A 27,751-nucleotide genomic window follows, 5' to 3' on the forward strand; every position below is an offset into this window, starting at 1 on the left:
GACAGAGGGTCGAACAATAATATTCAACTGAATTTGAGAGTGGTAGGAATTTAACCCAGCATTTCATTTCAGGAGAAAAGTCTGAGTCATAAACATATATCTGGGGTGTCTCAAATACATGTAATCATTATTTTTAATTTGGTGTGTCAATAAAATATTTTTGGAAACTTGAGGTTACATGGTTACTAAAGCTTTTAAACTGGAAAAAGGGGGTGACAATTTGATTGGTTAACTTCCATTGAGTGGTTTTTATCTTATATGCAATAAAATGTATGTGATATTTTGTCTGTAGTACTGGACAGGATAATACTTTACTAATGCCAAGTATATCCTTATTTAAAACAAATATAAATTCTTCCAATTTTTTGAAAAGTGCGAATTTAACATAGACAAATATCGGAACATCAATGGTAGTTATACTTCTTTATATGGCAGAAAAACATCTCATATCAACATGTGTTTTTTTCAAATAATTTCCTTTTCGATGCATTTCTTTATATTATATTCTTAATTTTAATGATAAAGTTATACATTGACGGCTTTGGGGATTTCCTGTGCACAATGATATACGATCAGTGTCTTTACTTAGTACACTGGTCATTTTTGGGGCCCTGTATAGCTTGCTGTTAAGCTTGAGCCAAGGCTCCGTGTTGAAGGCCGTACTTTGAGCTATAATGGTTTACTTTTACACATTGTGACTTGGACGGAGAGTTGTCTCATTGGCACTCATACCACATCTTCTTATATCTATCTATGACTAATATCAAAATCATTTGTAAGGCTGCAGGTGAGGCTCACCATTACATGCTAACTGTTTCTTCAAAACGCTAACTGTTATAAAACGCAGTTGTTTGAAAAGTACTTAAAAAGTGTCTGGGAAAATACATGACTTTTAAACCAACATTTATCAAGTGAAAAGTTAGCCTTTCAAGACCGTCATATTCATGATAATTATTTGGACTAGTATTGTGAAAATAATTGTAAATTTTGGATCTCGTTTCATATAATTGTATGAATTTCAAGATTATATATACGTCACAAAAATACATCACTGTTTGCGGTGTGGTGTGCTGTTGTAAAAGGAAGATGTCCGTTGTTATTCTGCGGTTTACATGTTGAAATGTACTATTATATTATTTATTTATGCGTTTATTTATGTTGAGTGTTCGTGCGTTTGTTTGTACTATATTCCTGTCACGTCCTGTTGTCATTTTAGCGATATTTTTTTAATATTGCTTTATAAGCGGGAGGTTTTGCTAGCCATAAAATTAGGTTCAACCCACCATTTTTTTCTTAAAATGTCCTGTACCAAGTCAGGAATATGGCAGTTGTTATCAAATAGTCCGTTTCTATGTATGTTGGCGTTTGATATTGTTGCACTGCAGTGTTTCTGTTGTTTCGTTGTTTTCCTCTTATAGTAGATGTGTTTCCCTCGGTTTTTGTTTGTAACCCGCAGCGGTATAGTACTGTTGCCTTTATTTGACTCCGTACTCACTTCGTATTTATCGTCTTTTTCCGTAAGTTCACTCTGTCTGATTTATTTTTACCCCAGACAGTTGATTATGATGTGTATTTGATTCTTGATTTGCATTGGCCACAAGTCAATTTTTATGTCAAATTTTACTTCATTTCCTCTGATCTGATGTGATGTTAGGAAATCGTGAAAACTATATCCCTCAACTCTCTACAGTAAACTAATTTTAGAATTAAACCAGCTGGAGTGAAGACAAAATCGTATTCTCGATGCAGGAGTATAATCCATATTAACCTACGTAAAAGCATTGATATAAATATATCACATATCATTTACATTGTACCAACTTATTTAAATATTGAGCTATAACGATTTACTGAAGTGTGTCAATGTTTGTGATAAGATAATACTTTTGTAGACATTTTACATTTAAAAGTGTCATCAGGAAGATTCGGTTTTTTTTACCAATATCTGGAGAAATTCAATTCTGAAGAGGAAAAATTTTATGGACATCGGTAAGTTATTCTAGCACAAAACAACCTTAATTTCTACATTTAACGTGCATATTTTGAATCGTTTGTGTATATACTCTATTAATATATCAAACAGTATCATGTATGGATGATTTGAAGATTAGCAAACTAAATAAACTTGATCTTTTTTTTGGAACACTGTAGGATGAAATATGATTTATCATTCATTACAAGCTAGCTAATGACCTTTGCAGTCCTATGGGAACGAACTGTCCGCCTCTCCTTGCCGACCTCTTTTTATGCTCATATGAGTCGGAATCCCTTCAGACATTTGTCGAAAAGCAAGAACTTTTCTGATTGGTTTCCATTAATATATCCTCTAGAACTAGAAATTAAAGAAACAACAGACACGTCTTCCTCTGTCACATTTTTAGACATATACCTCGAATTTGACATCAGCGGTCATCTCAGTACATGAATCTATGACAAACGAGACGATTGTAATTTTGTAATTATCAATTTCCCCCACCTTAGTAGCAATAAACCAACTGCACCTGCATATTGGATATACATTTCCCAACTAATTCTGTATTCAAGAGCTTGCAGCTGCTACTCAGACTTTGTAAATCGTCACCAGTGTCTGAGCAGAAAGTTGATGAACCAAGGGTATGTCAAAGAACGTTTCGTCCTTTTTCTGAGAAAAGTTCATCGGAAGATACCATGACCTTGTTGATAAATATTCCGTATCAACTTCACTAATAATGCACGAAGGTCTTAAAATATAGATTATAGGTACTGACGTTGTTTATATAATAGCGTGTTATATTATTCTTTTATTTGTCTATGTATATTAATACTTTTACTGTTAAGTCTATTTTTTTGGTAATATCCATTTGACGTGGCTCGGTAGTTATACATCCCGTCATTGTGTTATTGTGCTATGGTAAATTTTGGTATTCTTGTCTGTCGTTTCTGGTAATGTGCTTTGTCTATACATGCTATATGCCTTTTTGTTTTTCTTTGTTGATTTTTTTGTTTGTTTTTATAGTGATTAAGATTATAACACAATGCTGACTGCAGTACCCCTATTTTTGACATTTTACATATTATGTCCGTTTGTTTTGTTCACACATCGTTGTCAATATAACGGAATTTTATGCGACTGTCGTACAAGTGACAGGTTTAGCTAGCTATAAAACCAGGTTTAATCCACCATTTTCTACACAGGGAAATGCCTGAACCATGTAAGCAATATGACAGTTGTTAGGCATTCGTTTGATGTGTTTGAGCTTTTGATTTTGCCATTTGATTAGGGACTTTCCGTTTTGAATTTTCCTCGGAGTATTTTTCTTATTTTACTTTTTGTCCAGTAAGTTATCCTTTACATATCTAATAATCAAAATATATTTTAAAAGAAGCGGAAGGCATAGACGGGATAGTCAAAGTCATAAACCGAAAAGAATAGAAAATGACTTGATATAAAAACGAAAACGACTAAACACAAAGAACAATGTACTTAAACACAACATATAAAGCTCAGAAATGATCAACACGAACCGAACGAAAATTGGGATTGACCTCATACTCTTTGGAAAGGTAAGCAGATTCCTGATCACACTTGGCGCTTGTCATGTTGGCCATGCAAGTAGGAACATTTATCTACCTCTTTTGTTGTTTTTAATTTACCTTGCAAAGCTCTCTATTGCATTTTATATGTATGCACTAGATACTTAAATAACCTCGAATTTTCTTTTATTGAGATAAAACCTTCTCATGGAAACACTAAAATTTCATATAATTGATAATTATTGCATCATTGCTATCTATAAATATTTGCATTCTATAATAATGCATTAAATTGCTAAAAAAATCAGTTGCCACACAAATTTTTAATGAGTGTCATTATTTGCTGTGCTCGTTTTCGATTGTCTACAATATAACATATCGATATTGCATGAACAATATTAAGATGTTTCAACATTTTTTTCAACCATATTTGAACAAGTATCCACCAACAAATATAAAGGCAAAGTTAGTATTGCTTAGTCAATACAGAAGAACTGCACATTTAAACTGTCAATTTGTCACTAAGTTAATCCTTTATTTGAAAACTGCTACAGTCTGTACAACATATTTTAATCAAGATCAAACTTAATGATGTTTTCCTCCTGCTTAATTTAGTTTTTAGTCACTAACTCAATAGTTGTCGTATACGTCCAACAATTAAATATTGTGTACGTCAAAGAGCATACATTACACATGAATGTTTAATGTTTTTCTATACAAACGAAACAAGTTGAAAAAAATGTAGGCCTTTATTACATTTAAAGTTGACAAACAATAATGTGTTTGGCAAACACTGATCATATTTCTTTTTAATCATTAGCAGGTCAATTTAAATGAATGGTATAGGTCTACTACTCGCTCAAATGATCTAATCGTTAAATACCTCATGGTCAATTAGTTATATGTTTGTATATTAATTACATAGAAACCATGTTCAGGGACTCTTTAAACATAATATTTTTAAACTTTATTTTGCATTAGTTTGCGAAAATATTTGAGTATATTAAACAGAATTTTCCACTTTGCTAGAAAGATGTTGCAGTTACAAAATAATTTTAATTTCTGTTAAATGTCATACGAGGTGTATGCATGTCACCGTTGTCATTGATTATATTTTCTAGTTGAGTTTGAAAAAGTGCTTTACTTCTAAGTCCCGCGTAGACAAAACGCCCGACTGGAGTTATAAATCATTACTCTGTGATATATGCTGATCTTTCGTCATTTGTACAGAAACGGAGTTGAATAAACTTTGACTTCGAACCAACTGTGCTCCCCTTTTTGCCGATTTATTAATTTATTCAAATAAGGCTGACGTCTTATAGAGAAGGGAAAAAGTTAAAGTATCCTTATATCACTTTTCTCTGTACAGATGATCTCTTACTATATGATTCAAAATGGTGTGAATTGTTGAACGCATCAACCCCATCGAACTTGAGATAAAGGATACAACAGATACAGTTAAATCTGTTTCATATCTTGACTTACATCTAGAAATCGAAAATGAGGGTCGGTTGAAATAAAACTTTAGAACAAAAGAGATGAGTTCAGCATCCCAATTGTGAACTTTCCATTTCTATGTAGCAACATTCCAGCAGCGCCTGCATACAGAGTATCTTCCAGTTGATACGATGTTTCTTTAATAGAGGGTAGCTGCTCACAAGGAAACGATTTAACCATGAGTTCCAAGTGGCGAAGTTGAAATCATTCCTTCGTAAATAGTACGGACGCCATTACGAGTTGACTGTTATGGAAAGTCTGTTTCACAGATGACCACGGATATGTTCCATTGTCGTAACTACAATCTCGTCCATTTTCCCCAAATGTGACCTACCGAATTAGACATATTTGTACTATATAAACAACACTGAGGGTGCCACATGATGAGCAGGGTTTGTTTATCCTTCCGGAGCACATCAGATCACCCCTAGTTTTTGCAGGGGTTCGTATTGCTCAGTCTTTGGTTTTCCATGTTATTTTGTATACTGTTGTTTGTCTTTTTCTTTTTTATGTATGGTGTTATCAGTTTTATTTCGAGTTTGAATGTGCCTTTGGTATACTTCGCCTCTCGTTCAGAAAACAAGCGGGAAGAAGAGGAAATTTACACAACATGTGGATATCTCTATCAAAATACCTCTTGAAAAATACCATGCACCGTTCACCTTAATCAAATGGACAGCTGTCATTATAATTTACTTGAAAGTGACCCAAATGCTTTGTATCCATCTGCTCAATGAATAAGAGAAGCTTCTTGTGTTTCCAAATAACCCTTAATCAAACTTCAATTGTAAATTCTTTCTTTTTCGCGCCTTCCATTTTTCTACGCTCATGTGCGTTGTGACTGAAATAAACCGTAAATTCTTTTCATGGGTAATTTAATCTTTTCCCCTCTAGGAATGTTCATTTGTTCATTTGAAGAGATTTGCATGCGCTTCTTTTCGGACAGTAAACAAATATCCAGAAAATTACTGATGCACAGCTAGTAGACTATTTGATGTAAGTTCATTTCTGTTTCTTCTGTGTTTTTTTTTTTTCGTGAAAATTGCAAACATTTACATATTATTCAATATAAAATGGAATGCATATTTCAAAATAAATAATGACGGTGAAAATGTGTCCCCCATGGTGCTCGTAATACGCGATTTTTGATTAAGTGTGCGTTTATCTGAAGACTTCCAATCACGAAACTTGTTAATTTAAAAGATAACTTTCAGAAAATTACGTAATCAATTGTCAATAATAGAATGTAGATTGGTCAAAGATCAAGATGAACGTTTTTGCGGAGAATATGGGTTCTACATCTATTGTTTAATTTTCAGGGTCTTATAAAATAAACATTAAATTACATACTGACAAGAAGTAAAACAAGTATATTTATAGAACTAATTATGAAAAATCAATAGCACTATGTTGAATATAACTTATAATATGAAATTCGAAGCGCCATATGCGTAAATAAAGCAAATTATGAAGCACCTGCACACATTCTAGTTAATGATTTTTGTATTTTTGCTTTATCTTCAATTTTCTGTGTTTTTTGTTTTTTTTTTTGTTTTTTAAAGGCCGTTTTTTTATTTTATTTTGTATTGGTTTCAATTATAAACGTCAGTTTTTTTAGAACTGTTATCGACATTTAGCTCCAATCAAAGACGTAATTTTTCAAATACAAATATATAATACGCCACCTGTTTTAAAGGGGCACTAGCTACGAGATATATAAAAAATCTAAAGAATGATATTTTTTGTTCAATCATTAATGAAAGTGAAATAGTGAAATAATAATTCGTCTTTAGCAGCCATTACGGTTCAATTTTGTCAAATTAAGCTAAGATGGATAGTTTATTTCTCATAAAACCATGCAAAACAAAGGTTACAGAGAAGTTTAAAACATCCATACAAAATATAATTAAATATATAAATAAAAATAGTTAAATAAATAAATAGAAATATAAGAATACAAAACAAGTAAATAAACCTGTTTAAGTAAACATTGATGATGAATTATTCACTCGCAAGTGAATAATACGACCTCATTGAATCCGTATTCAGGTGAACTACAATTTAACCCCTTACCTAGAGATGGATAACGCATGAATTGTGCGTGTTTCGTTATTTAAAGGAAAAGAATGTCAACATTGAAAGTGAAACAAGGGTAAATCATTTGATTGACTGATTCGATCCACAAAAAATCATTATTATACAGGTAAAAACGATGATTAACATATATTTTTAATCTGTAATATGAAATTAAACAGACCTAGAAAAATCCAATTGCACGAGTTCGCTTTCTATTTGTATCTATAGTTATGTTGATATCGCTTATATGAACATCGGAAGTCTTCGGAGGTCAACTCGATGGTTAATTAGATGGTGTCAAGACTAAAATACACACGAAACGAAGCTCAATATTATCGAGCCCATGCCCTATAAATTGTTGATTTCAGACTTTTTATAATTTGGATAAATATTTTACATGGTTATAAATCAAATATCAGAGTTTGAGTCAAATCGGTGAACTTGAATTTGACAGCTAGTACCCCTTTAAAGGTATCAAATTCGTCCTCAGAACTGCCCTCGGAAATTTAAAAGTTCAATGTCGTATTCTCTCAATTGCGTCTTGTGAACTATATTTTAAGAAAGTTAACAAAGTGCCCTTCTGTTGTTTGAAATGAATAGACAGTTAATTCCCTAACTCAACAAATCAATTGAATACAAAACACAACGGTTCAATGAATACGTTGACAGATTGATTTAAATGTATTTTCGTTACATTACGGAAGATATATGTTCTTTTGAGATTAAAAGGAGTTCGTATTTTGTACGTGTTTGTGTTATTTTCGATTATAAATACTTTCTTTTAATACAGTAAGGCAGTTATTATTTGTTTTTTTTTTTTCTTAATTATCGTATCAGAGATAAATATAATTAATACTAATAACGTAAACATATTGATATGAAAAAAATCATTAAGTAAGCTCGCCTCTCATGGTAACGGCGATAATCAATGGTAAAAATCATCTAAGCATGTAAGTCATGCTATTCACAATTTATACATATTTATGTTGAACATCTAGTACAACATGTACAAGTTGGTAGATTTGTAATAACATTGAATGCTGATGTTCTTTTATGTATATTTGTAATAATAGTAAATGCATATTTTAAAGATTCACAGTTAGTAGGAAAATGTTTGTTTCGTTGTTGTTCTATTAGTTGATGTGTTTTCCTCGGTTTTAGTTTGTAACCCGGATTTGTTTTCTCTCAATCGATTTATGACTTTTGAACAGCGGTATACTACTGTTGCCTTTATTTGTTTTTGTTATAATATTAAATGCAAATATGTATGTTAAACATCTAGAAGTTATATTTATACTAATATTAATCGCAATATCAATATTGATTATCAAGTAAATATATCTGTAGTACTATCGGCGAGTATCAAGGGAGGAATCAATCGACAAAAAAGTGGGACTATATTCAACAAATACACACAAGGTTATTTTTATATCCTTTCATTTAAATTATAATAAATTTATTTACAATAACTGTATATTTAAAAAAAATACTCTGTATCATATGTTCAACGGTAGACATAGTTGTCACTAACCTAGACTTGTTTGTATGATATACTTCTTTCAAGTGACTTTATAATGAATTGAATCATTATCCCATACGGTATGCAAAAATTGTTGAGTGATATTGCGGACAAATAAAAAGGCATTGTGTATGATAAAAATAATATAACATCTACAAAGGCTTAAAACACATGTCTTACGTCTATCTCTATATTCGCCTTACGTGACAAGGTAACACTACGACTACTAGTGTTATATTTTGATTTGGCGGATGTGGTTGAGAAGTCTAGATCGCTGGACATGGCGCTAAGCAAGTGGTGCTGTAGTGTATCAAAGGTGTGATTTCAAACCTCGTTCAGGTACAAAAATTTGTCAGCATAAAATATACTTCGACCACTGTTGGGTTTTAATTTTCAGACTACCAGAAATAGTCAACTTCCACATACAGATGCAGGATTCATGTAGTTAAGACCGTTTGATGATTATAAGCATTGTGAATAGGTATCATAACAATTGGGTGAGGAATACTTATGCGTGAGAACGGAAACGAAAAATTCAGCAAATGTTATGCTTATAACGTGGCATAATTCTACAACAGTAAAAATGACGCCATCCAATTTCGAACTTGGTCTGTGTTTTGTGGTAATAATCATTGTGAATAAGTTTCATAACATTTGTATGAGGCAAAATAAAGTTAGAGAACGAAAACCGATTTTTTTGTGGACGTACGCGACGGACGGACGGACGGGACGAACGGGACACTTTGGACAGACGGGACACACTGGACAGACGGACAGACGGACAGACGGACAGACGGACGGAACGGACTAGGGTAAAACTGTATGCCTTTCTTTTACAGCGGGTATATATAAGACAAAAGGTGTAGCTAAAAGCTTGACAAAGCATTAGGGAAATATATTCGTTTAAATGTCTTAATTAATTATTATGCACTTTTAAGTTGACAGAAAGATCATATCGATTATAGCTTTTTTGTATTAATTAAAAAGAGTTCTATCATTTAAATACAAAGTTCCATGTATACATGTTAAATGCATTTGGGGCCTTAAATATGTGTGTTTAAACGATTTGCAAGATCAACAATAATTTTGAATATTTTTAGTTGGGCAATTCTTTTTTAATAACTTGTAACACCATTAACACCAACATATCACATAGAAGTTAATGAAAAAAAAAATGTTCAGACCCTAACATGGATATGACTAGAAAAATCAGAAAAGCATGATGTAAACAGGACGTACGACAAAAGAGGCGACAGAAAAGAAAGGAACATTCAAACTAATAAGTGGAAACTAGACTGACAACGAAAGAAAAGACTAAAGGGCAAACAAATCATGCAAAAAAAGAAAACTATTGACTTAGCAATACGAACCCCATCAAAAATACAGAGTTGATCTCAGGTGGACCGGTAGGGTGAGTGCATCCTGCTCTGCATGTGGCACCCGTCTTGTTGCTCTTGTTGCTCATGTTAGAACTAGTCAAACAATAAGTCTAATACGTAAGTCACATTTGGGGAAAAGAGAAGGGATTGTAGTAAAGACAATTGGAACATATTCGTCGTCAGCTGTGAAAAGGTCAACCAACTCGTTATGACGTGCATAAAATTTTAAAATGGTTGATTTCAACTTCATTACTTGGAACTCTTGGTTTGATAGCTTCCTTGTGAGCAGCAACTAATCTCTATCAAAGAAAAGGAACTATACGCCCTGGAATATCAACTTGGAAATATATTCTCCATAAGTAGGCGCTGCTTAAATGTTGCTTCATATACAGTTTTTTTCTCAACCTACCCTTATTTTCAATTTAAGAACTAGTCGTGATATTAGGAGTCTTAACTGTAAATGTTGTATCTTTCATTTGAAGTTCGATCGGATAGATGGCATCAACTCAATCACCAAACTTTGATTTATTTTTGAGAGGACATCATCTGAAGTTAAAGGATAATGCTAGCTTCTTTCTATTATTCACAAGAAACTGTTGCATGCAGCCTGCCTCATATGAATAAAGGAACAAGTCGACAAGAAGAGAAGCACAGTTGGTTCCCATGGTAATACCAATTTATTTGGAAAATTTACTTCCTCGCAAACGTTACAAATATGATGTCACGAAATCAAGCATCTTCTTCATGATGTCAGTTTCAGAGACTTTTTGTTGGACACAAAGTGACTTTTTACAAAGGTTGATTTGTCCTGCCTGAAGACAAGATACTTGTTCATTCTATTTTTACGACCAACTCTTTCAATTTGTCTTTTAGTTTAAAATGGGGAATACTAGTATAAAGAGTAGAAAGGAGAATATTGAAATACTACTGCAAGATGAAAGAGTTTTAGATTGTATGCACTCTTACAAACGACCTTCGTTATATATATGTATCTTATACAGTAAGATATATCCAGTACATTATCTTTGGTTGAAATTCCAAAGAAACATAGAACAGACCTATGATTGTCTAGAATTTCTACCTCGGTAAATGTCCTAGTGGTAAATGTTGAGTTTCCAAGTACATTGTCAGCAACTAATTCGTTTATGAAGCAGTTTATGTGATTTACACATAAAACGACGTTGTTCGGGGCTTTAACTGCGGGGACAACAGCACACATGTCATTGAGATAGGACAGGTAATTGCAACATTTTGGGTCTGTAAATATTAACGTAGCATGTGTTTTCATAGATCCCATATTTTTGTTTTATACAGATTTGTATCGACGACCCCATAGCCGTTATCCATCCGAAAAGTATCTGCGTCTTCTTTCTCGTGTTATCAAATTGCATGGAATGATCCTCGACCGATTCATCTGAATTCGGACAATATGTTTACAATTGATAAGAAAAGGATCACGATATTTTGCAGAGAAGAGTTATTAACAATGTTTAGTTCACCAGTAATAACATGGCCAGTCGAAATATATCTTGTATATTTGAATTGGGAACTAGCATACGTGCAATCGGGGAGATCAATATTGAGATCATGTAGCGCGAGCTTGTAATTGGACATCAATATTCAGATATATTTACTGCGGAAAATTCAGTATTGTTCAAACAATAAGCCTTCAGTCAATCTAATTCTGTTCAGTAGATTTTTAGACAATGCAATAAACTGCTGATATGAACAGATCTTACAATGCATTCACCATGTTAACCAGTGCAAGTCATCAATTGTAAATATTTTGATTGCCATGTTTGTATTTCGTTTTGTTTTGTTGCGTCACAAGCCGTTGGTTTTCTCGTTTTAAAAGTTCCACATTTTGTAATTCTAGGCACCTTTATTGCACAGTTCATATTATGATTACTGTTAAAGCTGTAAAGGTGCTTACATCTCAGAAAGTAACATCTTTAAGTAATAATGATAGATATGTATGTACGAGACGGACACACACATATCAATATTGAGGTTATCTAATTAACTTTAAATTCCAATATACTCATCACATTATCTTGACCTACCACAATAGCACCTTGCCACCAAGAAAAGAATAAGTATTGATTAATCATAACATAAAAATGTCTTTCTGCGATGATCGACTTGGCATTGACTTCAATTTCATGTTTTACGTTTTGAGTCAGTCTGTTTCTCAGTTTCAATTAGCAGTAGCTAAAAAGACTCATTATAGATACCAGGCTTGTAGTTTTGTACGCACGTTATAAAAAGTCCCAACCTTTTAAAATGTGAAAAAAAAAACAATTTAACGTTAATACAGTGCAGTTAATGTTAAACGATATGTAAAATGAACAAAAAAGGACGGAAAAAACGGAAAAAACAACAGCGGATAACGAAAACAAAATAAACCAGTTAAATTACCAAACAATAAAACTAAACACAAATTGACATGAAAGCAATTCACCAAACTCGTTTTAGCAAACAAAAGTTCTGAAGAAGAGATTTGGAAGCCCAGACACGATATATATATCAAATATGTATAATATGATAATTGTTGGGATTGAAATTATAGCTTGTGTATGTATTATTATATTTGCAGTTCTTGTTTAATATTAGGAAGGACAGAATATATCTACCAAAGATAAATGTTTAAACGAAAAGAAATCAATGTTATATTAAACATAACAGAATGAACGCGCAAGCTACAATTAGTCCATTAAAACTGATAACAACACCTGGTTTACAGATACAAGACGATCAGAATAAAGTTCCAATGATTACAGGTACCCAATAGATTTTGAACAACACGTGCAATCTTATTGTTAAGCATGCAGACCTATTTGCATTATGATAATTGATTTGCATTGCAAATAAAACATGCAATTCTGCATGAGAAAGAGTTTATCTTATATGAGTATTCATTGTATCGGAACGACACAAAGCACTGGATTTTTAAAGTGCTAGTAAACAAGAAAATAATGAATGGAAAGACTTGTATCCTCGCTTAACACATTCTGATCAGTCTTTCCTGTTTAATCGACAGTGCCGCATGTTTAAGAGAAAAAAATAGCATATAACGATTTTAATTGTTGCGTTTGATCTAGCTTGGCATCTTAATCACGATCACAAGAAATTGGGTAAGGAAGCAATGAGTTGGTTTACTTAGTCCAAAATGTATGGTTGCAAACGTGTGCATAGCTTTAACATGTCAATTTATAACTGCTTACAAAACATTTTGAATAATTCCAACTTTAAATCAGTCAAGGATACAGTTGATGCAATTATTGTTTATATTTTTGAAGATTTAGATTATAATTACCTGCAAGTTTACGTAAAATCGTTCCATTTAGATTGTGTGATATTTCCATAATCTCTCCATACAAGTAACTAGATATTGTTACTAGTATTTGTTTTACAAATCATATAATATTAAAGTTTTTGGAGGGTAAATAACCTACCAGGCTCATTCAAAGCAAGTACGCTGCCACGTAACCATTAAGGCGATCAATTTCATATTTGTTAATGTAGAATGGTAAACATATTATATTTTTTGTGTGCCCTAGTTTGCTTTACTTTGATAAGATACCAGTCTATTATACCAATAAGTTGTTCTTTTTTAAAAAAGATATTACAAGGACAAGTACGATTGTTTGTAATGGAAGGCCAGAGGATAGTATAAATATATACAAGTCTAAATTGAAAACAACGTTCAAACCTATAATTGCGTTGGATAAAAACCGCAATTTTTATATGTGTGCATGCAAAACAAATTTCTTGGTAGAAGGGTCTAAATACAGCACAAAGAACATTTTCCAAAAGACCATAACAGTAAAAAAGTATATTTTAACAAAACGCATTTGACTAACAGGTGGAACAACTGATGTTCTTAAACCCTGCTGACTGCCATTGTCGATTGCCAAATAAACGGACCACCAGATGTAACAAAATGGATCTTATTATTAATTTATTACCAAACAGAGTTCAATAAACTTGCGGAAAAGATGGAATACAGCAAACATGAGGTGCAAAAATGTGTACACCATATCCGGATTTCGACAATTAATGTCTCTTCAGTGATGTTAGGGATCGAAACGGTATTTGGAAGGCCATATAATTTACCTCAATTTAGGATAGAATCTTGAATCTTAAAAGAGTCGAAATAGGATGAACGGATCATATAAACCCGAAGACAAATATAATACAAGCCCAAACGAAAAAATATAAACAAGTCTAAATTGAACATAACGTTCAAACCTATAAGTGCGTTTGACAAAAACAGCAATTTTTATACGTGTACATGCAAAACAGATTTCTTGGTAGAGTGGTCTAAATACAGCACATATGTATATATATACGTTGTTTTCAATTTAGACTTTTATATATTTTTCGGTTGGGCTTGTATTATATTTGCCTTCGGGTTTATATGATCCGTTCATCCTATTTTGACTCAAGAGTCTATTCTATATTGAGGTAAATTATATGGCCTTCCAAATACCGTTTCGATTCCTAACATCACTGAAGAGACATTTATTGTCGAAATCCGGATATGGTGTACAAAAATCTTTGCACCTTTGTTTGCGGTATACCATCTTTGCCGCAAGTTTATTGTTTTCTGTTTGGTATTAAATTTATAATTAAGATTCATTTATTACACCTTGTGATACGTTTATTTGGCAATCGCCAATGGCAGTCAGCAGGGTTTAAGAACATTTGTTGTTCGACCTGTAAGTCAATTGCGTTTTGTTAAAATATACTTTTTTACTTTTTTGGTCTTTTGGAAAATGTTGTTTGTGGTGTATATGGACCCCTCTAACAAGAAATTTGTTTTGCATGCACACGTATAAAAATTGCGGTTTTTATCCAACGCAATCATAGGTTTGAACGTTGTTTTCAATTTAGACTTGTATATATATATATATATATATATATATATATTTACTATGATTCATTTAGATTTTGTCCATTTCATGTGCTCAACCTCTCATACATTGATTTAATTCCAGGTCCCCCAGGAGATTTGAATAACGAAAAGAAAAGGTGGCTGATTATTGGGATATGTCTGCATACGATTATTTCTCCTCTGCTGAGAAAATATGTGGATCCTGTTATAATTAATTTGTACAAATCATTGGTATTTAGCGACTCCATTGATACACAGGATTATCATACATATCTAAAGAAATACCCGGGAACAAACAAATATTTTCTTAATTATGAATCAATAAACGACAACAGGAAAGTACCGAAGAAAAAGATTAACAACGCATGGAAAGGAGATTACCAGAGATATAATTATAAAGTAACAAGCCATGTGGATTTGTCAAAGTTGTTCCTAAAGCCTCATATGGCTCATTACTCGGCAATTGATGAGTCATGTGACTCGTCTGCTCTGCTTAGCATGGTCATTAACATCAGTTCGTTTCCACAAACTGTGCAGACTGATGCTGACAAGGTAAACATTTTAATATATTTAGTATTATTTTCGAGATGACTTAATGAACTAGTAATAGATAAGCTGTGAGCTAATTGTTTTCAATATATTGTAATCAACATCAGTTACCGTTCCTCCGAGTGTACAGATTGATGCTGCTAAGGTATGAGTTTTCGAGATAGTTTAATAGTCGACTAATTGCATGACTCTTCGAGTCCTTTGATAGTACTTGCATCTGAACTAGATCCAAGGAGCATAACCATATAATCCATAGTATATATTTTAATATATCAAAATATGTGTAATGGTAATGGAAATTAACAAAAAATCTTTATCTAGAGAGAGTAACTTAGCAACACGACGGGTGCCACATGTGGAGCAGGATTTGCCTACCCTTCCGGAGCACCTGAGATCCCCCCCAGTTTTTGGTGGGGTCCGTGTTGCTAGGCTTTAGTTTTCTATGTTGTGTCATCTGTACTTTTATTTGTCTATTTGTCTTTTTATTTTTGGCCATGGCGTTGTCAGTTTGTTTTCGATCTATGAGTTTGACTGTCCCTCTGGTATCTTTCGTCCCGCTTTCATTTGGATTGCACCAATTTTTAATAAAGATCTCTAAATACAATAATAATTACATCAAAAATAAACAATACAAATTCAATAATAATGATAAATAAAGATGCAATTTAAATTCAATAAACAATTATTATATGGCATTACAGTACAAATATCATGGTAATTTTTAAAATACATATATTTGTAGTTATGTTTAAATTCTGATACTGTGTTTGATTTTTAGTTGTATTAGGAAGAGCATTCCAAACTTTTGGTCCACTGTACGAGAAACTATAGACTTATACAACTCTGTATTTGGTTTTGGAATTATAATATTATCTGAAATGAAAATCTCGTATTGTATTTTTGGTTTCGGAAGCTGATAAAAGACTTGACAAATATTCTGGAGCTAAACCATTCTTTGCTTTATACATTAGTAATGATTTATGATAATGTATTCTTTGTGTAATCGGCACAATGTTACATTCGTATAATAATTCGCTTGAAGTTTGATGTAAGCATGTTCGTCTAAAATTATTCTTGCTGCCCTCTTTTGCAGTTTTAGTAAACTATCTAATAGAAAGTTGTTTCAGTTTCCCCATATTGAAAAACAATAATCTAAATGAGGAAAAAAGTAAGCGTTATAAAACAGTTCTCTAACTTTGTGATTTAAGTATTCTTTATCCTTTTTAGTCAACTTAAAGAAGAGTTGACTTTTTTATTACATGATCAATATGAGAAGACCAAGATAGAGATGCATCAATAAAAATACCTATAACCTTTTCACATGTACTTTCTTTGATTTGTTGTCCATTTATGGCAAGATTAATGTTTTCATCTGATGTAACAGAAAGCTTCTGTTTAGAGCTAATACATATAGCTTTCGTTTTAGATACATTTACAGCCATTTTATTGTCATCACACCAGCAAAAGATATCTTGTAAAACCGTATTAAGTTTTTGACTGATGCAACTTTTGTTTTGTCCAATGACTGATATGGTGCTATCATCAGCAAATAAATCGGTGGTATGATTAGGATTAGATAAAGGAAGGCCATTTATAAAAATTAAAAACAACACAGATCCTAAAACGGAATTCCTGGCATCCTTATGAAACTGACTAACTATTTTGCAATTGTTTAGATACGAGTGGACATACGCAATTCCTGGGCGCATTGTGACTTTAGAAATTGGACTAGAGAAAAATATACAAATTGTTTCCATATAATGGGCCAATTCGTCAAGGATCTTAGTCTGAGTGACACCGAAAGGGCAAGAATCTTGGGAGAACTCAAAACATGGGTAACAAACGGTATCTAATAATTATAATATAGTGTTTGCAAAATTTACTTTTTGTCGAGGCCTTCGACATGTGGAAGCGGAAGCGAGGAATAGCGATGCTGCATTCCTTCGTCGGCGTTGTCATTTGTAGTCATTTTTGTTTTTGTATTTTACTGATAAATGAACCTTGTTAAACGTTTTATTTTTTTATCTTGTATGCAGTATACATAAAAATCACTCTAAGGTTAAGTTTCTTAGTAATTAATAACTTTTCAAACTGTAAGGACTTTAATGAAAATGAACAGAAGATCTGGGTCGATAACGCTGCTGATGGAATGCTAGTCACCGAGAGTATAATTAGATCAGTTTTCTTGCTTCGATAAAGAAATTATAACATAAACTTATGTGAAATTTCCCATTTAGAAATTAAGAAATCATTTAGAAACAAGGGTTCAAACTCCCCACGCAATGTGTACCTCAGATGAACTGGTTTTTTTGTCATACACTGAACGCATCAATCGCATGGGGAGGCATATCGTTCCATGTCACCCTTTACGATGTATTTTGAATAAGAAGTTTGATATCGTGCAAGTTTAAACCACCTTCCCATTACACTATAGCTGGACAGATTCATCGCAACCATCAGTGATGTTCAAAAACAGGGTCAAAACTATATTTTGATCAATATAATAGACACAATTCACGACATAAAAAATACAAATTATATTTCTGAGATCCAACTCACGCATGACACATACTATATAAATGACACAGCGTTGGTCATCAAAAACCTACACAACCTAAAATGTCTCATACAACACAGAATATTTTGCTATGATCCATATCAATCACAACAACATTGATGTGATCCATATCACAGACAACACAACGTATACTTCAAAAACATCAATCATAGGAACTTACATCAAACAATATGTTAGCAACCGTCATTCAACATGTTGTTCAACACACTAAACAAATAGTTAGTTATTAGTATATTTTTGCAACAGGTCTTCTTAAGCCTTACCTGAATATCAAATATTTTGTCCTTCTTTACAGGTCAGAACTATTTTCTGAGTGAAACAAGACTTGGTGCTAAGATAGCGGATGAAATACGTCAACAGACTCATGTTCTCGGAGAATATGTACAACATGGTTTAACTGAAACAGACATTCAAATTTTCAAAGTGAAAGAAGAATTACAAGATTTAGAAAACGGTTTACAGGAAAAGATAAGAAACTTAGAAAATGTATGAAAAAAAAAAAAAAACATTTGTAACCATAAAATACCCAACACAGTCAAAAAAGCGTAATTGATATATGCTAGAAAAGTCAATCCATCTTATGGAATATTATATGTCATAACTGGAAAAGAATATAGTCATAGAATTAAACAATTGGTAGATTGTATTCCGTTTCTTTACATGATATACTTTTTGACTTAACGACTTATTTCCATGTAATACGTATGAGTTTATAAGACTTGATTTGTAAGTAGTGGAACAAAAAATCCTTACTATTATAGAACATTTGAGTTTATTCCTAGAGTTTGGTGGCGTTCATGTTTTATTGCTGTATAGTAAGCGTTTTGTATAGTTATATTCACTGATGTCTGCAAATTAACTTCGTATACCCCAATTGCCATGTAGCTAATTTATATTGTGTTACGTAGGTCAATCATTCTGGTGAACATACATGACACTAGCACTTCTTTTTCTTTATGGCTGCTGATAATTGTATAATTTTCTTCACATAAGTGTATAATGATAACTTACCGGTCGACTATTTATTTGTTTATTATGTTCAATTTTTGACGACTAATATCCTTGGGATTGGAAATTTTCATGAACATTGTGGCAATTTGGACTTTAGCGGCAAGTTTTTTTTTCGGTCGAGGAAGCCGCGAACTACAAACCTTCGACATGAAAACTGGCCATTCTTGTCAATTTCTGGTCAAGCTGTTAACTTGTTTACTTTACGGAAAGCTAGTACAGGTGGCTCGGGAAAGATCTTGGATAGTTTAGGATGTTTTTCGATTTCTTTCTAATTTTCGCGGATTAGGTGTGATAGGTTGTCAAATTTGGGATGGTAAGTCAACACAAAAGGCACCCTCTTGTCGACCTTTTTGTCTTTATATTGTGAAAGTTCATCTCGGCTGATGTTGTTAGCACGAATGAAACATTTATCGGATTAGCTCCACCAACGATACTGCAAAAAGACGGCTGCAAGAACTTCGCGGTCACCTCAAACATCGAGGCTACAAAAGAAAAGACATTGATAAAGGTTTCTCTCGTGCTAACAACATCAAACGAGATGAACTTTTACAATATAAAGACAAAAATTGAAAAAAACGTTCAAACCTATGATTGCGTTGGATAAAAACCGCAACTTTTATACGTGTGCATGCAAAACAAATTTTATATATGTATAAAGAAATTTGTTTTGCATGCACACGCATAAAAATTGCGGTTTTTATCCAACGCAATCATAGGTTTGAACGTTGTTTTCAATTTAGTCTTGTTATATATAGATATATATATATAACTACTTATCGAATATTCCGTTTCAAACGGTATTGACTTTTTGTCTATTTATAATTTATTTTGGTTGCTATATATGAAATAATGGCATTTTTGTTTTTTGATACTGACTTTATCAGCAATAATATCAAGCGAGCCCGCTAGGGCGGACTGATTTTCGAGCAGATGAAATCAGTATAAAAAATGCCATTATTCCGTTTATCGGCTACATGTCATAACTGTATATTGTGGTTGAAAATGTGAAGTTAACTGAAATAATTAGTAAATCTACTTTATTGTTATGAGCCAACATAGACATCTTAATTCCACTTTACGTTAAACATGTTAAAGTTTTACTGATTGACTTGATTATCTCCTTACTGTTATAGTAATATTTCAAATACAGCTTCAAGTAAAATGTTTTTTATTCAATAGTTTTTTCCAGAAAACTAAGGAACACGATGAACAAATAGGTGAGTATCACCAATTGTTCAGTTATATGATAAACATTTTCATAGGGTATTGAATATCTTTCTTTAGGTCACATTTGCTGATTTTGAACTGCTTTAAGGAAGTAGTTCTGCAATTAATGATATTTTGGATAAGTGTCGTCAGATTTAAATAAACAATACAATAAGATGTCCCAATATTGTCATTAATTGCATACGCAAGTCAGTGTTAACGAAAGGACCAGCAATATTCTTTTGCTGTTTAACATGAAAACTATAACATATGTGTTTTTGATTCTAGATAATCTCAACAAAACATCAAAATTAAGTACCTAAAGGTAACTTAACGCTGACATTATTTGGACACGTCAGTTTTGTTCTAACTTATTCCCTTCAGAGTTAAGGTTAACAGATGTGAAGGTTTTTTAAAACGAAAAATCAATATTATTTGTTTAAATTCAGAAATTCAATGTTGATGCTTTATCTTAGGTTTTTAATTTTTTTCAACGGATTCATGACTTTGCTATACCTTATACACGATAGTAAAACTTTGTCAATGTTGACACATGTAGCACAGGTGCTGCTAACCCTTTCCGTGTTTGTGTTGTGCGGTTTTTTGTTTTCTATGTAGTGTTTGTAGAGTGTTGTTTTTCTTCTTTTCGTCGGTTTTCGTTTGCAAGCCATTACGTTGACATTTAGTCTTATGAGTTGGAATATATATTTGGAAAATTACGCCATTTTCAAATATAAATTCAATATTTTGTATAGAACAATAAAATATTGAAAATCTAACCAATGAGATACCTTCAAGGGAACTTAATATAATACGCATTGGTTTAGTAGAGTAAGCTTACAGATGTTTATATTTCGTAAATCCATTTAGAGTTTACAAAAAAGAAGAATAAATATACCTGAGGTAATCGCATAACACCAAAAAATGCGCGATGGAGGATGTGTTTACTAGGGTAAGCTTCTCCTGCATGCTATAAACCTGACTTATGTATATGTCATTTCAGTGTGGATTACAAAAGTTAAGCAATGCAATTCACTAATAAAATCAATTTAAAAGAAGTTTTACATTCTGAAGACTTACTTGGTGGCTGGGTTAAATAATAGTAACTATATCTGTCATTTTATCGCACTGAATTCCATGTTTTAAATCGAAAAGTTTTACATACCTTTCAAAATACGTATAAATATATATTTGGCTGACTAATTAGCTAGTGTTTAATGGTAAAAGAGAAAGTGGTGAAATTTGAGCAATGTAAAGTAACAAATAGTTTCATTTATATATGTATTAGTGGTCCGACAGAAAAGAAAAAAAATACCAAACAAAAAACACTGAAACACATAAACAGAAAAAAACACAATTAAAACATATAAAGAACGATATATTAAAACACCAGATAAAATCTTATCCAATACAGGTGCTAAAATAGTATATAGCTTCCTGATATAGTATAGTAAGCAAAATCGTTTTGATTTGTGTATTGCAACTTGAATAACTGAGTTATTTTTAGGTATTATGTGGGAAGAAATCAGGAAGAAACGAGTCGAAGATCGTTATTCAAAACATTTTGGAGGTATGCATATTAACAGTTTACTTGGTTTCTATTGTCAATTATCATGCAATCTCATCCGTTTGGAACATATACACTGCAAAGGCCCCAGAATCTTAAAAATCAATGTTTTCTTGAATTTGTATGACTTAACAGTCTTTAATCTGACTGAAAAAGTCTGAATGCGTATATCATGCATTGTCTGCATGTATTCTGTATTAAACATGAATGAATTTTAAATGGTTATTTTTATATGTCAAGACAAATTAGCGAAACCCAATTAGGACAGTCTTTTGAGTATTATTTCTATTTTAATTGAAGAATTGAATAAAATTTATCGGTATTTGTAGTAACAATGATCATACAATGCATATGCAAATTTGCTGGTTATAACCCCTTTCTTTGTAAACCTTAACTTCTGACCCTTTGAAATACTACTTCTTCATTTCACTAACAATAGTTTTTTCTGCATACGTCTATTTCTTATAATGTAACTATTTTTTACTTATAATTTAAACTCTGATTATAACCTTATCAATCAATGTTTACATCATAAGTAATACCTATTCTAATTCATATCTGCATTACCATTACATTCAAATAACGATTATTTAAATTATTTCATGATGTTTTTTGTCAATTTTGAAAAGTTTCAAAAATAATGAATACCTACCTTTTCAAATGAAAAAAGAACAGAGTTGCTTCTTATGAAAATTGGATGAAAAACAAATACAACTTTGAGTTGAAAAATGTATTGGAACTGTTACAGTGATTTTATACAAAAAAAGAAGGTTTTACAGCAAGTTTTTTCCGATAACCTTTGTGAATACAATGGTGTACAGAAAACAATAGCAACAGAGTTACCCTCTGTCAAAACAATGATGAAACATGAGGTTTACATAGAAATATTTAAACATGTACCGGATTGTCTTTTAAATAAGAAGATTAATAGTAAAGTAATATTTTAAAGAAATAATGTTCCCTTTTCACATTTGAGTTGAATGACTTGATTGGGAAGTTTGATATACAATATTGTTAGTCCCAAACAAAAAAAAAATAAAACAGTAAAGACTTTAAGATTAGCTCTTCCAACATAAATTTATTACACTTAAGACACATGTAGACAAATTAAGAGTGCTAAGAATAACATGAATAATGCAGACAAAACATTGTAATTTCAAAATTGTATGACTTTGTAGATATATGTTAATATTTCAATATTAGATATTCTGTGTTCTAATTTATATAACCCGGACGACATTTCTATGGTAGAGCAATATCCTACATCAATTTGAATTCATATAACTGGCATTTTAGTTTACCTCCACTCTTAAAGTAGGGTTATATTGCAAGTAGCTTGACCGTCCGACAGTTAGAATGTTCTACCGCCTGTTTGTCCAACAAATATTATCCATCTATCTAGTATAATAATCTGATGCAAACTAATAATTTAATCATTTATCAACCTCAGTGGTGTACCGATAGTGTGGTACACTCGTCTATCGGAAGATTGGTAATCTTGAATTATGTGGCAACCACACAGTGCCGATTATGACCCCCGTTTGAGACCAGACAGCGCTAAGACACGAAAAGTGAAAAAGTCGGAACACTATCCTCAATGATGTGGAATGTCCTATCATTGTCTGAGCGCAGTCGTATACGATTGTAACATATTCATAGAGATTGGAATGGTCCGAAGAGCTCGGCCAAGCGCCCTCGACAGTAAGGTGCGTCCGGTAACATCCTTGGAAACTCATCCAATTTCGGATTACAATCGTGACTATGTCGCGACAGATTCTGCTGTATCGAATTAAATAACAACAATGTTCTTGAAACAGGCATGATCTGGAGAAAATTGTCATTGCTGTTTGCTGCCGATTGAGTCAAGATAGCATCCATATCTAGTCGAATGCGAACCGTCTTTACCGAAACCATTCAACAACAAATGGAAGTTTTTAACGACATTTACTGGCTATACAGCCCTTACACGGTCGGATCAGTCCCGGTATTTATACGGAATTCGACCATGATACCCACGTCAGAGTCCCGACGATAAATGAACACAATACGACTGAGTCTTGACAAAGCCGTTTGCAATGCGGTACATCAAACTGTGTAATGATTATGTTCCGACAGTGCCTGATGATCACGAATATGGCGACAGTTTTCTAACGGATATCTTTGCTTAACGTCGGTTCAGTGTCTGCTCACTGTCTGATCTTTGTCGGATCCCATTCGGTAGAATCAGAAAGATGTCAGGACAGATTCTGTCGTTTTTTACTATGTGAAAATTACAAATCGGATTAGAATCGTATTGAGAACGGGATAATCCGGACAAATTCGGCTGGAAAGGGATGAATTTGGACGCTTCATAAACAATATCTGATATCAATAGAAAAGGGGAGACGGTATCATATTGACAGAAGTGCAAGAAAGTGTTCTATATGCCAGAATGGAGATATAGGAGACGAATATCACTGTATTTTTGTTTGCCTAGCTTTAGAAGATGAATGGAAAATATTGATACCAAACGAACTAATAAGCAGACATAATTTTTTTTTTAAATTCAAGACACTGTCTAACTCAAAAAACCCAAAGACACTCAAACAGCTTATCAACAGTTAAATATCTCATTCTTCTCAACTATAATTTCAACATATTAAACACTAAAACTATTTCTTTAAACATGTTTATCTATCTGTTTTGTATTCTTATATTTTTATTTATTTAACTATTTTTATTTATGTATTTGTTTATTTTTTTTAATATATATATACCTTTTATGTAATCACATCTAATATTTTATAGACATATTTTGAACTTCTGTGTAACCTTTGTACTTGTATGGTTTAATGAGAAATAAACTATCTATCTATCAGACTTTTGACAAAATTTAATCGGGAATGGTCCTGTCAAGAAAGTAACTCACGTCATGAAGCAGACAGATTTTTGTATCAAGGATACAGGAAGATTACTAAGTAATAATAAGCCCACTTTGCATCTTTGTCGTTTAAGGTATAAATTATTATATTTTTAATTATAATAATTCTGAAAAACGGAGAAAAGAACATTATCTGAAAAATTTGAAGATAGCCTTCTCTTTATTGCATTAAAGAGGACATCATGAATAAAATTTCTAACAGCTAAGTCAACATCGGATACGTTTCAGTATCTAAAGCTCTTTTGAACAGAAAATATCCTTGGAACTAGTTTTCTTTTTTACCATTTGGTTAAACGATTAATTTATTGTACAACCCAATGTCACAAAGACAAAAATGAAGGATATTTCAAATGTTATTAAATACTAATAATGAAAGGGATTTTTTGTTAAATGTAAAATGTAAAAAACCTGAAGGCCTTTGTAATAAGCATGATAAGAGTCAAAATAATGTAACTGTAAAATTAGTGTTACATTAGTTATGTATGTGGACTTTGTCCTCTTTCACAGGTAAAACCTGTCTTATATAATCCTGGATCCCCTCTCCCCCAAAAAAAATTATTCCGCAAATAGGATGTTTAACTATTTTTAAATTATAATATACATGTAATGCAATATGCTAAAAATATGAAATACATTTCATCTTTTTGTAGGTTCGACAGTCAGGGCAGAAGATAATGAAATACGAATAGTACTTATTGGACGAACAGGACACGGGAAAAGTGCAACAGGAAATAGTCTTTTGGGTCGCAATCGTTTTCTGTCAAAACCTAGTGGTTCTTCAGTAACGGAACATTGTGAACTCGGAGATTCTAAACGGGAAGGGAAAAACATAGTTATAGTTGATACACCCGGTTTATTTGAATGAATGAAACTGTTACTAAGGAGATAACAAGATGTATTGCAATGACATCACCTGGCCTTCACGCAATGGTCCTTGTTGTTAGTGTCGGTCGATTTACGCAGGTAGAAGAAGATACAGTCAAACATTATGTTGATCACTTTGGTGTAGGTGTTCTTTGCTATATGATTGTACTTTTCACTAGAAAGGATGATCTTTCGAAATCAAATATATCGATTTATCAACACGTTAAAACTGTTCCGGATTATCTTAAAACAATACTTGGTAAGTGTGGGGATAGATTCCTTGCGTTTAACAATGAAGCGGTTGGACAATCTCAATCAGAGCAAGTTGATTCCTTTTTTAAAATGGTAGAGTCGATGTGCGAGAAAAATGGCGGATCTTGTTATACAAACGAAATGTACGAAGAAGTAGAAGATGCACTACAAAAGAGGATGCGAGATGATAAGGAGGCAAAGGAAGAGCAAATGAAAGAAGAAACAGAAGCAAAAACAAAACAAATACAAGATAAATACGCGAAAAAACTAGAGAAAGAAAAAGAAATTGTTCTTGAATTAAAAAATGCCCTAGAATCGAAGAATATAGAATCGGAGATAGACAAAAAAAAATCTACAAAAACAACTCGAAGAAGCAAACAAAAAACTTAAATCAGAGTGTAAGAATAAGGAAAAAGAATTACTGGAGCAAATAAAGAAAACTGAAAACAAATTTAAACCAAGAATGACCGAAAATGCGTTGAGAAGGAATCAAAGAAATTATTTTGAAAACGAAGCACCATTTTGTCAGATATTATGAAACGATTAGTTTCTTTTGACAAATTGTTTGGTTTGTAAAAAGATTAGTTTAAAACAGAATGAAAGTTTAATTCAAAATTAAAAAGAATAATGTGAAATTATTATACCTGCTTTGTTATCTTTTAATTCGTTTCGACCAACATACAATGTCGAAACATTAAAACATGTGAATATAATAGAATGATATATTTATATAAAAACGTGTACAAAACAAAAAAACAAAAAAAAACAAAAAAAAAACATTAAACGTTATCTATAAATATTTCGGTTAACATATATCCTTCATCAGCAGGATTATGATGTAAAATGAATCATATCAATCTATTGTTATTTACCTATAACGATCTTGAACTTATACGGTTAAAACCGAACACAGCAGCGTTTGTACAATTCTAAATTTTAAAAATGACGTAGGTAAGGTATCTACAGTAGAGACTGAAAAGACTAACTAAAATTTCAATTGAATAGCACATTGAGATTTAACCTGGTATAATTGTAGAATTTTATAATTGACATAGGTAAAGAAATAGCAACAGCAATGTTCAATCTACAAATTTGAGAAAGCAAATGTTTGTTCTTCCCTCGACGGAATTCGAATTCATGCTATTAGGATATCATGACAACATCGCATGCACTGTGTCCATCGCTCAAGACAAATCGACCACCTAGACTGCCTTCGTGGCCTAGTGTTACCTTTTTCTCGTCAGTAGAATCAAGAGTTGTAACACAGTTCAAATTGTGGTTGAAGTTGGCAACGCCCTATTGAGCAGAGATATAAAGGATGATGCTATATAATTAGTTTTTCTTAATTCTTTCATAAAGCACATCAGGTTCTAAAGTATGGAGCTGGTGGATCCAAAAGTTTTCTCTATTTGTCTCATTTTAGTGTCCCACTCAGTGTTCACTTCTATTATTTGGAAAGTATCATTATAAAAATGATGTTTTTTTAGCAAATATGTTTGTGAGGGGACAGTTTTTGTTGGTCTTGTTACATGATTGATGGTTATTTAGCCGATTATTAAATTTAAAAAATCATTTAAATTAAACAATTTACACCTTTTTTGAATTGGGATGGCGTCGTATAACTTAGTCGGCGAAAATCAATTAAAATTATAATCCCAAAGGTTTCATCTCACAAAGAATAGTCTCATAAGAAATGCGGGTATATTTATTGATACAAAAATATACCAAACGAAATGAAACAAAGCTAAACAAATAAAAGGATTAGTATTAGAGATACTAATTTACTATCTTCAACAATGGAAACATTTTGTTAACAATATGTCTAGCGCAGTGTCCAAAGTTAACAAACTTGGAAATGGAATTAGCTTAAAGTTTAAGATCTTTTAAAATGTACCAAATTAATGAATACTAAAATACGTAAAG

At 32.3% G+C, this 27,751-nt stretch overlaps 1 protein-coding gene and 1 long non-coding RNA gene across 2 annotated transcripts; both read left to right on the forward strand.

Annotated features, from left to right (window-relative positions):
• The first annotated feature begins 1,865 nt into the window (after nucleotides 1–1,865).
• On the forward strand, nucleotides 1,866–15,073 carry LOC127718619 (uncharacterized). Its single transcript, XR_007989936.1, has 3 exons — nucleotides 1,866–1,989; nucleotides 12,581–12,764; nucleotides 14,985–15,073. It is a non-coding gene; the product is annotated as an uncharacterized LOC127718619 (long non-coding RNA).
• A 118-nt stretch (nucleotides 15,074–15,191) lies between these two features.
• LOC127719187 (GTPase IMAP family member 8-like) lies at nucleotides 15,192–25,577 on the forward strand. The gene is made up of 6 exons (XM_052225208.1): nucleotides 15,192–15,433; nucleotides 17,107–17,275; nucleotides 18,304–18,494; nucleotides 20,209–20,236; nucleotides 21,733–21,795; nucleotides 25,363–25,577. The coding sequence occupies exons 1-6, from the start codon at nucleotides 15,326–15,328 to the stop codon at nucleotides 25,575–25,577; spliced, it is 774 nt and encodes a 257-aa protein (XP_052081168.1). The 5' UTR covers nucleotides 15,192–15,325.
• Nucleotides 25,578–27,751: the final 2,174 nt, after the last annotated feature.

Source organism: Mytilus californianus, unplaced genomic scaffold, assembly GCF_021869535.1.
Source record: "Mytilus californianus isolate M0D057914Y unplaced genomic scaffold, xbMytCali1.0.p SCAF_10, whole genome shotgun sequence".
Taxonomy (NCBI): Eukaryota; Metazoa; Mollusca; class Bivalvia; order Mytilida; family Mytilidae; genus Mytilus; species Mytilus californianus.

Excerpts from the sequence above, each read along its gene's own strand:
- LOC127719187 (XM_052225208.1), top strand. The coding sequence starts at position 15,326 with ATGGCTCATTACTCGGCAATTGATGAGTCATGTGACTCGTCTGCTCTG. Across the intron at positions 15,434-17,106 it reads TGCAGACTGATGCTGACAAG|ATACGAGTGGACATACGCAA; the intron begins GTAAACATTTTA and ends GCAATTGTTTAG. Across the intron at positions 17,276-18,303 it reads CAAAACATGGGTAACAAACG|GTCAGAACTATTTTCTGAGT; the intron begins GTATCTAATAAT and ends CCTTCTTTACAG.